Below are 13,251 nucleotides of genomic sequence, written 5' to 3' on the forward strand. Positions count from 1 at the left end.
TCCCTGCCCACGACGAGCTGACAGTCCAGAGGATAGTAATACTAATTGATAACCGCTATGGTACTTGTTAAGTGCTTACTATGTTCCTAGCACTGCTCTAAGCGCTAGGTTGGATACAAGTTTAATCGGGTTGGACCAAGTCACTTTCCCACATGGGGCCTCACGGTCTAAGTAGGAGGGAATAGGATTTAATTCCCGTTTAGCAATTGAGGAAACTCAGGGCCAGAGAAGTCAAGTGACTTTCCTGAGGCCACCCAGCAAGCCATTGGTAGCCCCTTCCCCTCCCCACGGCACTTGTGTATATTTGTATGTATTATTTATTACCCTACTTATTTTATTAATGAGTTGATTAATCGATCTATTGATCTATTTTGATGGAACTGATGCCTGACTACTTGTTTCCTTTTGCTGTCTGTCTTCCCCTTTTAGACCGTGAGCCCGTCGTTGGGGAAGGATTGTCTCTATCTGCTGCCCAATTGTCTCGATCTGTTGCACACAGTAAATATTCAACAAATACGACTGACTGAATGAATTGGAAGAGTCAGGATTAGAATCCAAGTCCGCTGAATCCCAGGCCTGTGTTCTTTCCGCTAGGCCACACTGTTTCCAATACGATGGTTCCCACGGTGGCTGCTAAGTGCGGCCCTGACCTGCTCCCTTTGATCTTCCGCCCTCCGGGCCCCAGGGCACTTGTGTTCATATCTGTCGTTTTTATTTATCCCTTTGTTCTTCCCCTCATCCAGCCCCAAAGCACTTATATTCCTACCTCTCATTTTATTTATTTGTATGGATGTCTATGTCCGCCTCTCTAGGCGGCGGGCTCATTGCGGGCAGGAAATGTCACTCTTTATTGCTTTATTGTACTTTCCCACGGGTTCAGTATAGAGCTCTGCACACAGTAAGCGCTCAATAAATACGATGGAATGAATAATGGTGTCTGTCCCACATGAGGTTCCCAGACTAAATACAACGGAGAACGATTATTGAATCCTCATATTACTGATGAGGAAACTGAGGCCTAGAGAATAATAATAATTATGGTACTTATTAAGTGCTTACTACGGGCCAAGCATTGTTCTAAACCCTGGGGTAGATACAAGTTAATCAGGTAGGACACAGTCCTGTCCTACACGGGCTCACGCTCTTAATCCCTATTTTACAGATGAGGTAAACGAGGCCTAGAGAAGTGAAGTGACTTGCCCAGGGTCACACAGCAGACATACGGCAGAGTCGGGATTAGAATCCGGGCCCTTCTGACTCCCAGGACCGTGCTAAGGCATGCTCTTCTCCTGGTTTCAACCCATGAGTTTCGCCTGACACGGGAAAGGTCCTCGGTTCTTCAAGTGCTTAGTACAGTTAATAATGTAATAATAATGTCGGTATTTGTTAAGCACTTACTATGTGCAGAGCACTGTTCTAAGCGCTGGGGTAGATACAGGGTCATCAAGTTGTCCCACGTGGGGCTCACAGTTGTAATCCCCATTTTACAGATGAGGTAACTGAGGCACAGACAAGTGAAGTGACCGGCCCAAAGTCACACAGCTGGCAATAGGCGGGGTTGAGATTCGAACCCATGACCTGGGACTCCCAAGCCCGGCCTCTTCCCACCGAGCCACGCTGCTTCTCTGCATGCACTAAGTGCTCAATAAATATGACTGAATGAATAAGAAAAGTTAAATGAGTTGCCCAAGGTAGAAAAGCAGGATTACAACCCAGGTCTTTTATTTTCTCCCAGACCTGTTCTCTTTCCACTGAGCCACACGGCCTCCTACCCTTGGCCTGACATACCTGGAAGGTCCAGTTTCACACAAGGTGACGGTTTATCTCTCCCAACTGGACACTTGTAGACATCGCCGGTCCTCTTCTTCGGTTGGCCAACCAGAGGAGAACCGACCAGGACCCTGGAAATCAAGACGTACAATTCGTTTTCTGAAAAATGAAGTCCCATTGACTGCAATACCTTTCACCAATAATCAAGGCATCAGTGATAATCAGAAATAAATAATAATAATAATAATTATGGCATTTGTTAAGCGCTTACTCTGTACCAAGCACTGTTCTAAGCGCTGGTGTAGATGCAGGATAATCAGGTCGTCCCACAGGGGGCTCACACTTTTAATCCCCATTTTACGGATGAGGTAACTGAGGCCCAGAGAAGTGAAGAGACTCGCCCAAGGTCACACAGCAGACAAGTGGCTCAGTGGAAAGAGCACGGGCTTTGGAGTCAGGGCTCATGAGTTCGAATCCCAGCTCTGCCACTTGTCGGCTGTGTGACTGTGGGCAAGTCACTTAACTTCTCTGTGCCTCAGTTCCCTCAACTGTAAAATGGGGATTAAGACTGTGAGCCCCACGTGGGACAACCCGATTCCCCTGTGTCTACCCCAGCGCTTAGAACGGTGCTCGGCACATAGTAAGCGCTTAACAAATACCAACATTATTATTAAGTGGCAGAACCGGGGTTAGAACCCACGTCCTCTGACTCGCAAGCCCGGGCTCTTTCCACTCAGCCGTGCTGCTTCTCGATGATGACTGCGGTATTTGTTAAGTGCTTTCGATGTGCCAGGCACAGTACTAAGCGCTGGGGTAGATACAAGGTGGTTGGGTTGGACACATCCCTTGCCCTACATGGGGCTCCCAATCTTATCCCCCATTTTACAGAGGAGGCAACTGAGGCACAGAGACCCGAAGTGACTTGCCCAAGGTCACGCAGCAGAGGAGTGGCAGACTCAAGAGTCGTTAACATTTATTTTGCTCATGAAATGTACGTCGCCTTAATTCTATTTATTTGCTATTGTTTTGATGAGATGTTCATCCCCTAGATTCTATTCATTGCTATTGTTCTCGTCTGTCCGTCTCCCCCGATTAGACCGCGAGCCCGTCATTGGGCAGGGACCGTCTCTATCTGTTACCGATTTGTCCATTCCAAGCGCTTAGTACAGTGGTCTGCACATAGTAAGCGCTCAATAAATACTATTGAATGAAAGTGTCTCGCTCTATTCGCTAGGCCCCTCGATGCCTGCTAAGAGGTTAGATCTATCAGTCCTATTTATTTTTTGAGCACTTGCTGCATCAAGAGATGTTAAATGACACATCCAAACCAAAGAGATGTGGATGACAAGAAAGGCATAATTCCTCCAAAAACTGGCGGTAGGAGGATGGGTCCGATTGGGCCACTGATCCTTCATTTAGGTCAAATCCAGTCAGTGATTCTGCTAAATAATAATGTTGGGATTTGTTAAGCGCTTACCATGTGCAGAGCACCGTTCTAAGCGCTGGGGTGGACACAGGGGAATCAGGTTGTCCCACGTGGGGCTCACGGTCTTAATCCCCATTTTACCAAATAGGAGGAATATTATAAGAATAATGTTGGTATCTGTTAAGCGCTTACTATGTGCCGAGCACTGTTCTCAGCGCTGGGGTAGACACAGGGGAATCGGGTTGTCCCACGTGGGGCTCACAGTCTTAATCCCCATTTTACAGATGAGGGAACTGAGGCCCAGAGAAGTGAAGTGACTTGCCCAAAGTCACACAGCTGACAAGTGGCCGAGCGGGGATTCGAACCCATGACCTCGGACTCCGAAGCCCGTGCTCTTTCCACTGAGCCACGCTGCTTCTACAATTAAACCCTGGTAGCTCTAGGTTCTTGAGAAATAAATTGCTTCAAATCCCAGAAGGATTAATTCAACCAAGGAAAGCCTGTTGACAAGCCACATCACAAGGAAGGAGTTTCAGACAGAAGCAGCGTGGCTTAGCGGATAGAGTTTGGGCCTGGGAGTCAGATGGTCCTGGATTCTAATCCCTGCTCCGCCAGTTGCTTGCTCTGTGACCTTGGGCAAGTCACTTCACTTCTCTGGGCCTCAATTCCCTCATCCGGAAAATGGGAATTAGGAATGTGAGCCCAATGTGGGACACTGAATGGATCCAACCTGATGAACTTGTTATCGACGCCGGCGCTTAGGACAGTGCTTGGCAAATAGTAAGTGCTTAACAAGTACCAAAATAGTAATTATTATTATTAGGCACAAAAAATCAAATGTTTGGGAAGTGAAAATGTAAAGAAAACTGTGTTATTTCCTCATAGTAAACGCTCTCCAGCCGTGAAAATAAACTTGTCGAGGAATGAGAATGTCAGAAGTGATAACTGCTTAAAGAGCAGATTTGGTAAGAAAGACTTTACACGAAAGATCACTCTCCCCTTAGTTTCTGATTATAATAACAATAATGTCGGTATTTGTTTAGCGCTTACCATGTGCAGAGCACTGTTCTAAGCGCCGAGGTAGATACAGGGTAATCAGGTTGTCCCACGTGAGGCTTACAGTTAATCCCCGTTTTACAGATGAGGTCACTGAGGCACAGAGAAGTGAAGTGACTTGCCCACAGTCACACAGCTGACAAGGGGCAAGCCCGGGCTCTTTCCACTGAGCCACGCTGCTTCTCTATTACGGAGTCCATCTTGTGGAGGTGTTGTAAGCAGCAGGAGAAGCAGTATGGTGTAGCGGGTGGGGTATGGGGCTGGAAGTCAGAAGGACATGGGTTCTAATCCCAGCTCCACCACCTTTCTGCCGTGACCTTGGGCGAGTCATTCACTTCTCTGGGCCTCAGGCCCCTCAACTGTAAAATAGGGATGGAGACTTTGAGCCCCACGTGGGACGGGGACCGCGTCCAAACTCATTTCCTTGAGTCTTCCCCAGTGCTCAGTACAGTGGGCAGGCGTATGTCTGTTGTTATATTGTACTCTCCCAAGTGCTTAGTACAGTCCTTTGCATACAGTAAGCGCTCAATAAATATGACTGAACGAATGAATCCTTATACAGGACATCTATCAGAGGACGAACTTTGTGGTATTTGTTAAGCACTTAGTATGTGTCAAGAAATGTACAAAGCGCTGGGGTAGATACAGCTAATCAGGCCGCGCGTGGGCCCCACAGTCCAAATAGGAGGGAGAACAGGGACTCCATCCTTATTTTGCAGACGAGGGACCTGAGGTACAGAGAAGTGAAGCCCCAAGGTCACAGAGCAGATAGGTGGTTGAGCCGGGGTTAGAACTCAGATCCTCTGACTCCTAGACCCATGCTCTTTCCACTAGGTTAACAGGCTGAGGACTCTCTGAAGTTAGCTTTCAGATCCTTTTAGAGAAGCAGCGTGGCTCAGTGGAAAGAGCCCGGGCTTTGGAGTCAGAGGTCATGGGTTCGAATCCCGGCTCGGCCACTTGTCAGCTGTGTGACTCTGGGCAAGTCACTTCACTTCTCTGGCCCGCAGTTACCTCATCTGTAAAATGGGGGTGAAGACTGGGAGCCCCACGTGGGACAACCTGATTCCCCTGTGTCTACCCCAGCGCTTAGAACAGTGCTCTGCACATAGTAAGCGCTTAACAAATACCAACATTATTATTATTATTATCCTGATGTTGTGTTCACCTCCTTTTAACCACTCCAGGCCTCACTGGGAAAGCTCACCTCCTCCAAGAGGCCTTCCCAGACTGAGCTCCCCCCTTTTTCCCTCTGCTCCCTCTACCCCCCGCCCCCTTCACCTCTCCGCAGCTAAACCCTCTTCTCCCCCCTTTCCCCTCTGCTCCTCCCCCTCTCCCGGCCCACCCCCTCGGCACCGTACTCGTCCGCTCAACTGTATATACTTTCATTACCCTATTTATTTTGTTAATGAGATGCACATCGCCTTGATTCTATTTATTTGCTATTGTTTTAATGAGACGTTCATCCCCTCGATTCCATTTATTGCTTTTGTTCTCGTCCGTCCGTCTCCGCCGATTAGACCGTAAGCCCGTCAAAGGGCAGGGACCGTCTCTGTCTGTTACCGATTTGTACGTTCCAAGAGCTTAGTACAGTGCTCTGCACATGGTAAGCGCTCAATAAATACTATTGAATAAGTAACACTCGGCGAGCCGGAGGGAGGCTGGGCTGGGTGACGTTGGCCCGGTCACTTCATTTCTCCGGGCCTCAGTTCCCTCCTCTGTCAAATGGGGATGGAGACAGAGAGCCCCACATGGGACAGGGACTGTGTCTTACCCACTTATCTCATATTCACCCCAACACTTAGTACAGTGCCTGGAACAAAGTAAGTGCTTAACAAATACCATTAATATTATCATTAACTGGCAAGAATGAGAAAGTGGGAATGAATGAAACCACTGCCATCATCAATTATTTAATGATAATAACAATAACAATAATAGTAATAATGATAACGATGATGGTATTTGTTAAGCACTTACTATGTGCCAAGCACTGTTCTAAGCACTGAATATACTTATTAAGCGATTACTGTGAGCACTAGGGTAGATACAAGTTAATCAGCTTGGACACAGTCCCTGGGCCATATGGCGCTCCACTCTTAATCCCCATTTTCCAGATGAGGTAACTGAGGCCCAGAGAAGGTCCCACAGCAGACACATGGTGGAACCGGGATTAGAACCCAGGTCCTTCTGACTCCCGGGCCTGGGCTCTATCCACTGGGCCGTGTTGCTTCTGATTCCTTCACGCGGGTTCTCGGAATGGTAGCCCGCTGAGGCCCATTTGTCATTTCTGCTGGATGACTCCATCATCAAAAGCTTCTTCTCCCTTGCTCAAATGCGTAACTTCAAACACACCGTAAAAACCGACGGAACACCACCGCAGGACAAAATGATTTAAAACTGGCATTTCTCAGCAGGCTTTGTCCTTCGGCTCTAAAATCTCGGTGGGAGAATGAATTCCTGGACGGTTGCATGAGAAGGGCATGACCCTCTATAAAACAGTGGAAGGAAGAGAATTAGGTCAGTCCGCTGAGCAGATGTTGAGACCATTTTAGAGAGGGGTATTCTAAACTCCTCGCCCGTCTTCGGGTTTGGCGATCAGAAGCCACTCGATTATTTACGACCGTGTCGCCGAAGAACCTCGGCGGGCTAAACAGAATCGCTCCTCAGCTAACGGGATTTTTACGAGGCTGACTAGGTTTTAGAATCCTTTGCTTGATGAGAAAAGAATCGGTCCTGCCGTTTAAAAATCGTTCGGAATTAAGCTAAACTTTGAGCTCTCCGGTTAAAGCCAAAGATCATGAATAGCGGCTGATCTTAATCAGGAGTGTAGTGTTTTGCTATTGAGAAATCATGTGATTTCTGAGCCAAGGATCTAAAAATAAAGTAGACCACAGAATAACCTGCAGAAAATCACACAAAGTAGGGCTCCTTCTTTGACTTATTATTATTTTTTAAGTGTCAAGGCCAAATAGTTATTTAGACATATTTTCAAGCACATGGTTTATAAGGAAGCATGTTTACTATTTTAAAGAACTTCCCTATTTCCTCCAGAGCTCCAGTCGCTACCAGAAGACAAAAACAAAGATCAAATCTTGGTTAGACATGAATGGAAGAAGAGATAAAGATCAAATTTTGATTACATCCAAAAGCCATGATGGACAGACACCTCCTCGGCCCCCCGACTCCTGGAGTTGAGAATATTGTGGAGTCATTTCAAAAGAAAAGACATCACTTTTTTCCCACCTAATAGCACTTGTTAGCACAAACTCATTTGTAAATTGCTTCGAATACAAAAATATAGTTGGAGAACTGAAAGAAGTGAATTTGAATCTGTTTTGCTTCTCTCTTTATAAACCTCTTTAATCAATTAGTGGTATTTACTGAGCACTTACTGTGTGCAGAATGGTCAGTGAGGGGAGACAGCCATTCAGATAAATTTCAGATATGAGAAATCATTCATTCATTCGATCTCTTTTGCCTAATTGTATTTTCCAAGCTCTTAGTACAGTACTGTGCACTCAGAAAGCGCTCAATAAATACGACTGAACGAACTTCAGACTGTACATCTCATGGGGCCTACTTTTTAAATGGTATTTCTTAAGCCTTTACTGTGGGTTAGACTCCCTCCATTTATCGCCCCATCTCCCTCCTACCATTCCTCTCCAAACTCCTTGCGTGAGTTGTCTACACCTGCTGTCTCCACTTCCTCTCCTCCGATTCTCTCCTTGACCCCTTCCGATCTGACTTCCGTCCCCCTCGCTCCACAGAAACCGCCCTCTCAAAGGTCACAAACAATCTCCTTCTCGCTAAATCCAACGACCCCTACTCCATCCTAACCCTCAACCTCTCGGCTGCCTTGGACGCTGTCGAACACCCCTTTCTCCTGGAGACATTATCCAATCTCGGCTTCACTGATGTTGTCCTCTCCTGGTTCTCCTCTCATGTCTCTGGCCGCTTATTCTCCGTCTCTTTCACGGGCTCCTCCTCTGCCTCCCACCCCCAAACTGTGGGAGTCCCTCAAGGTTCAGTTCTACTCACTCCTCTCACAGCTGCAACTATCATCTCTGTGCAGATGATTCCCAAATCTACATCTCCAGCCCTGATCGTTCTCCCTCTCTGCTGTCTCCTCCTGCCTTCAGGAAATCTTTACTTGGTTATCCTGCTGACACCTCAAACTTAATCATGTCCAAAACAGAACTCCTTATCTTCCCTCCCAAGCCCTGTCCCCCGCTTGAATTTCCCAACGCTCTAGGCAGTACCACCATCCTTCCTATCTGGCAAACCCCGGCAGCCTTGGAGTTATCCTTGACTCCTCTCTCTTATTCAATGCACATATTTAATCTATCACTAAATCCGGAGGGTTCAACCTTCACAGCATCACTAAAATCCACCCTTTCCTCTCCCTCCAAACGGCTACCACACTAATCCACACTAGAAGCAGCGTGGCTCAGTGGAAAGAGCACGGGCTTCGGAGTCCGAGGTCATGGGTTCGAATCCCGGCTCGGCCACTTGTCAGCTGTGTGACTCTGGGCAAGTCACTTCACTTCTCGGTGTCTCAGTTCCCTCATCTGGAAAATGGGGATTAAGACTGTGAGCCCCACGTGGGACAACCCGATTCCCCTGTGTCTACCCCAGCGCTTAGAACGGTGCTCGGCACATGGTAAGCGCTTACCAAATGCCAACATTGTAATTATTATTATTGTTAATCTGAGCACTTATCCTATTTTGCCTTGATTACTGTATCAGCCTCCTTGCTGACTTCCCTGCCTCCTGTCTCTTCCTACTCCACTCTGCAGCCAGATCATTTTCTACAAAAACATCCGGTCCATGTCTCCCCACGTCTCAAGAACCTCCAGTGGTTACCCACCCACCTCCGCATCAAACAGAAACTCCTTACCACCGGCTTTAAAGCAGTCCAGCTCCTCACCCCCTCCTACCTCACCGCCTTTCTCTCCTTCTACAACCCAGTCCACCCACTTCACACCTCTGGTGCCGCTAACCTTCTCACTAGGCCTCCATCTCGCCTGTCTCGCCGCTGACCCCTGGTCCACGTCCTGCCTCTGGCCTGGACCTCCCTCCTTCCTTCAATCCAAAGGATGATTACTCTCCCCCACTTCAAAGCCTTACCGAAGGCACATCTTCTCCAAGAGGCCTTCCCTGACTAAGCCCTCTTTTCCTTTTCTTTAACTCCCTTCTGCATCACCCTGACTTGCTCCCTTTATCCCTCTTCCCAGCTCCACAACACTTATGTACATATCAATAATTTAGTTATTTATATTAATGTCTGTCTCTCCTTCCAGACTGTAAGCTCACTGTGGGCAGGGAATGTGTCTGCTATATGCTCCCTAGTGTTTAGTACAGTGCCCTAGCCACAGTAAGTGCTCAATAAATAGAATTAACTGAATAACTGAACAGACGGTTGGAGAACTTTCTATGCGTCTAGCTGTTGTTTTATACGTGGTTAGACTGTAAGCTTATTATGGACAGGGAACCCTGCTAATTTTGCTGTACTGTACTCTCCCAAGCGTTTAGAACAGTGCCCTGCACATAGTAAGCACTCAATAAAAACCCTCATTAATTGATTGATTCTCAGCCTCCTCCCTCTGACCTTCCTCCACTCAATCTAACAATGGCATTTACAGACCACTTCTTACGTGCAGAGCAATGTATTAAGCGCATGGGAGAGTCCTTCCTTTTGGAAGCCTCCGCCCCACACCCAGCGATCCATTCCCTGGGTCTAAGATTGTTTCCCTCCTATCACCTCTTAAAGCTGCCAAAATTCAGGTTCCCAAACGCAGTCAGAAACAAACACGCTTCCTCAACCCCTTCTGACATATCAGTCAGGTCCAATTTCAGGTTGCACCTAGAGCTGGAGAAATCAGCCCAGTGCTTGTTTCCATGGCAAAGTTAATAGCAGCACTGCTTGTTATACAGTTTTCCTCTCTGCCTCCGGCTGTTTGTGCCAGGAACAAGGTCATTTTAAATCCCGGAAAAAAATCTCAAAGTTTGCCATTCAGGAGCCTGAGGTTGAGATTTACGACAGGTCTTTCCAGACAAGTGACTGAAAGAGCAGTGGGAGTCATTTAAAATATTTTGAGCTGGTACTCTCCCAAGCACTTAGTACAGTGTTGTGCACACGGTAAGTGCTCAATAAACATGACTGATTGATTGACAAAAAATGCTCTTCTCCAAACTGGGTGTTTTCTGTGACACTGTCCTACATGAATGGCTGATCTAATAATAATAATAATAATGTTGGTATTTGTTAAGCGCTTACTATGTGCTGAGCACTGTTCTAAGCGCTGGGGTAGACATAGGGGAATCAGGTTGTCCCACGTGGGGCTCACAGTCTTAATCCCCATTTTACAGATGAGGGAACTGAGGCACAGAGAAGTTAAGTGACTTGCCCACAGTCACACAGCCGACAAGTGGCAGAGCTGGGATTCGAACTCATGAGCCCTGACTCCAAAGCCCGTGCTCTTTCCACTGAGCCACGCTGATCTCATTTTCACATTCCATAATACGATTGATATTTCCTCTATGTTTGGAAGGTTTTATTTGATTTTGCATCACAAGGTTAACCTCATCAGTCAGCCTTCTGGTGAGCCTTTTGAGGGGCAATTTTTAAGGGAGAAGTGTTCTAATTGCCTTTCCTGATTTGGTGTGAGCCATTTTTTTCTTAAATTTAGTCCTGTCGACTCACCCAAGGTGTAATCAGAGCGACCATCTTATCAACAATTCCACAACCACTAGCTTGTACTGCTTATATTCACGACTGGTGATTAACCTTTCCCATTAGCAGTAGGACTTGCCTTTGTGGGATTTTTTTCCCATAGTGATGAAGGATTGCATAGAGTCATCCCCCGCTCTCTCGTACTTTGAGAGCTATGCATTTTTTATGGTATTTGTTAAGTGCGTACTGTTGTGTCAAGCATTGCTCTAAGCGCCGGAGTTGGTACAAGTTAATTAGGTCAGACCCACTACCTATCCTGCCGGGACCTCACTGTCTAAGTAGGAGGGAGAAGTGATATTTAATCCCCCTTTTACAAATTGAGGAACCTGAGAAGTGAAGTGACTTGCCCAAGGTCACACAGCAAGCAATTGGCAGAGACGGGATTAGAACCCAGGTCCTCCGACTCCCAGGTCCGCATTCTTTCCGCTAGGTCATGCTGCGTCTCTTGGACTGTGAAGTAATCCAGTACCGGATGATTTCAATAGTTTAGAGCCAAGAAGATGCTACTTTAGTGTATCATTTTCAATCAGTGCCAGATTCTCTTTCCATTCTGGGAAATGACTAGCATGGCATTAGTCGACTGTGACTCGCCAGTCGATATCCCCAAATCATCCGACCGAAATAAACAATCTCAGTGACAAACGTCTTGAGTAATCCGAAATGCTTGCGGTAGCTGTGCTTCCAACTAAACAATGGCAAGAGGGCTGTAGTCTCGGAAGAATTTTTTTCTTAAAATGGAAGTCTCCCTTCTGGTTTGGGAACCGTACTGCTGGATTGGAGGTTTACATTTGGAAGGAAGCGTAGCACTATGGATGAAACCCAGGCTTCTTCCCAGAATAAAAGGGCCTGTGGTTCTTATCTCTGCGGGCAGGGGTTGGTTGGACTAGCTTAAAGGACCCGGTGATAAACCGGCAGGGAGATGCGGTATGTTATTAGGGTCCCTGCTCCCCCCACTTTCCTCCCCTGGTTACTGTTTCTGACACCGTCAGGCTCCCACAAGTCGGACTTTCTCCCCAAGCGCTTAGTACAGTGCTCCACCCACAGTAAGCACTCGATAAATACCACTGACGGATTGATTCTGGAACTTTCCCTCCCACGTTACCGATGGCGTCGGACTGTCAGCCCCTCGCCCTCCTCCCCGCGGTTCCTGTTTGCTTCCCCTCACCCTCATCGGACCCCATCTTTCCGGTCAGTCGCTCCATGGGCCTTGTCTCCGAGCCAAAGTGCTAAGCCATGACCCAGCCGGAGACCACGTCTGCAGGCTGGGCAGAGGAGGAAACAGACAGACACAGGCAATCTCTGAAACGGGACTTTTCGACCTTGGACCTCATTGTGGTCTCTGTGAGCTGATCTTATTACCTTCCTTATTTTGCAACCCTTAATGGAGCAGATGAATTTATTCACTCATTACATGGTATTTATTGAGCGCTTACTGGGTGCAAAGCCCTGTACTGAATGCTTGAGAGAATACACTACAATAATAATAATAATGATGGTATTTGTTAAGTGCTTACTATGTGCCAAGCACTGTTCTAAGCTCTGGGGTAGATACAAGATAATCAGGTTGCTCCACGAGGGGCTCGCAGTCTTCATCCCCATTTTACATATGAGGGGACTGAGACACAGAAGTTCAGTGACTTGCCCAAGGTCACACAGCAGACAAGTGGTGGAGCTGGGATTAGAAACCACACCCTTTGACTTCCAAACCCGTGGTCTTTCCACTACGCCACGCTACTTTTCTCTAAATGGAAACATTCCCTGCCCCAAACAAGCTCACATTAAATGATTATAGCCAGGGCTCTTTGAATGATTTGGAATTTGCCTCTGGACTGTAAGCTCAATTTGGGCAGGGAATGGGTCTGTTATATTGTTATACTGTAGTCTCACGAGCTATTAGTACAGGGCTCCGCAAACAGTAAGGGCTCAATAAATACCATTGACTGACTGATCGATTGCCAATACTTTTACTCGGTTGAAGCCGGGTTTCTCGACCTGTAGGCCAAAGGTAATAGCTAGGAGAGTTTTAAGGGAGGAAATTGGCTTCCTTTATGTCCGGGCGCCACGGCTGCACCAGCATCATTCACCCAGGTCACAGCCAATCAATCAATCAACGCTCATATTTACTGAGCTACTACTATGGGCAGAACATTGTACTAAGCGCTTGGGAGAGTATAATATATCCGAGTTAGTAGACGTGTTCCCTAATGAATTAAGGTATTTGTTAAGTGTTTACTATGTGTCGAGCCCTGTTCTAAGCGCTGGGGTA

At 47.1% G+C, this 13,251-nt stretch overlaps 1 protein-coding gene across 1 annotated transcript in view; it reads right to left on the reverse strand.

The window, feature by feature from the left end:
* ITGA1 (integrin subunit alpha 1) overlaps positions 1-13,251 on the reverse strand; it is a 178,147-nt gene that overhangs the window by 87,882 nt on the left and 77,014 nt on the right. The window contains exon 3 of the mRNA XM_029075626.1: positions 1,789-1,901. Within this exon, the coding sequence (XP_028931459.1) occupies positions 1,789-1,901 (113 nt within the window). The remainder of the gene's footprint in view (positions 1-1,788; positions 1,902-13,251) is intronic.

This window comes from Ornithorhynchus anatinus, chromosome 1, assembly GCF_004115215.2.
Source record: "Ornithorhynchus anatinus isolate Pmale09 chromosome 1, mOrnAna1.pri.v4, whole genome shotgun sequence".
Taxonomy (NCBI): domain Eukaryota; kingdom Metazoa; phylum Chordata; class Mammalia; order Monotremata; family Ornithorhynchidae; genus Ornithorhynchus; species Ornithorhynchus anatinus.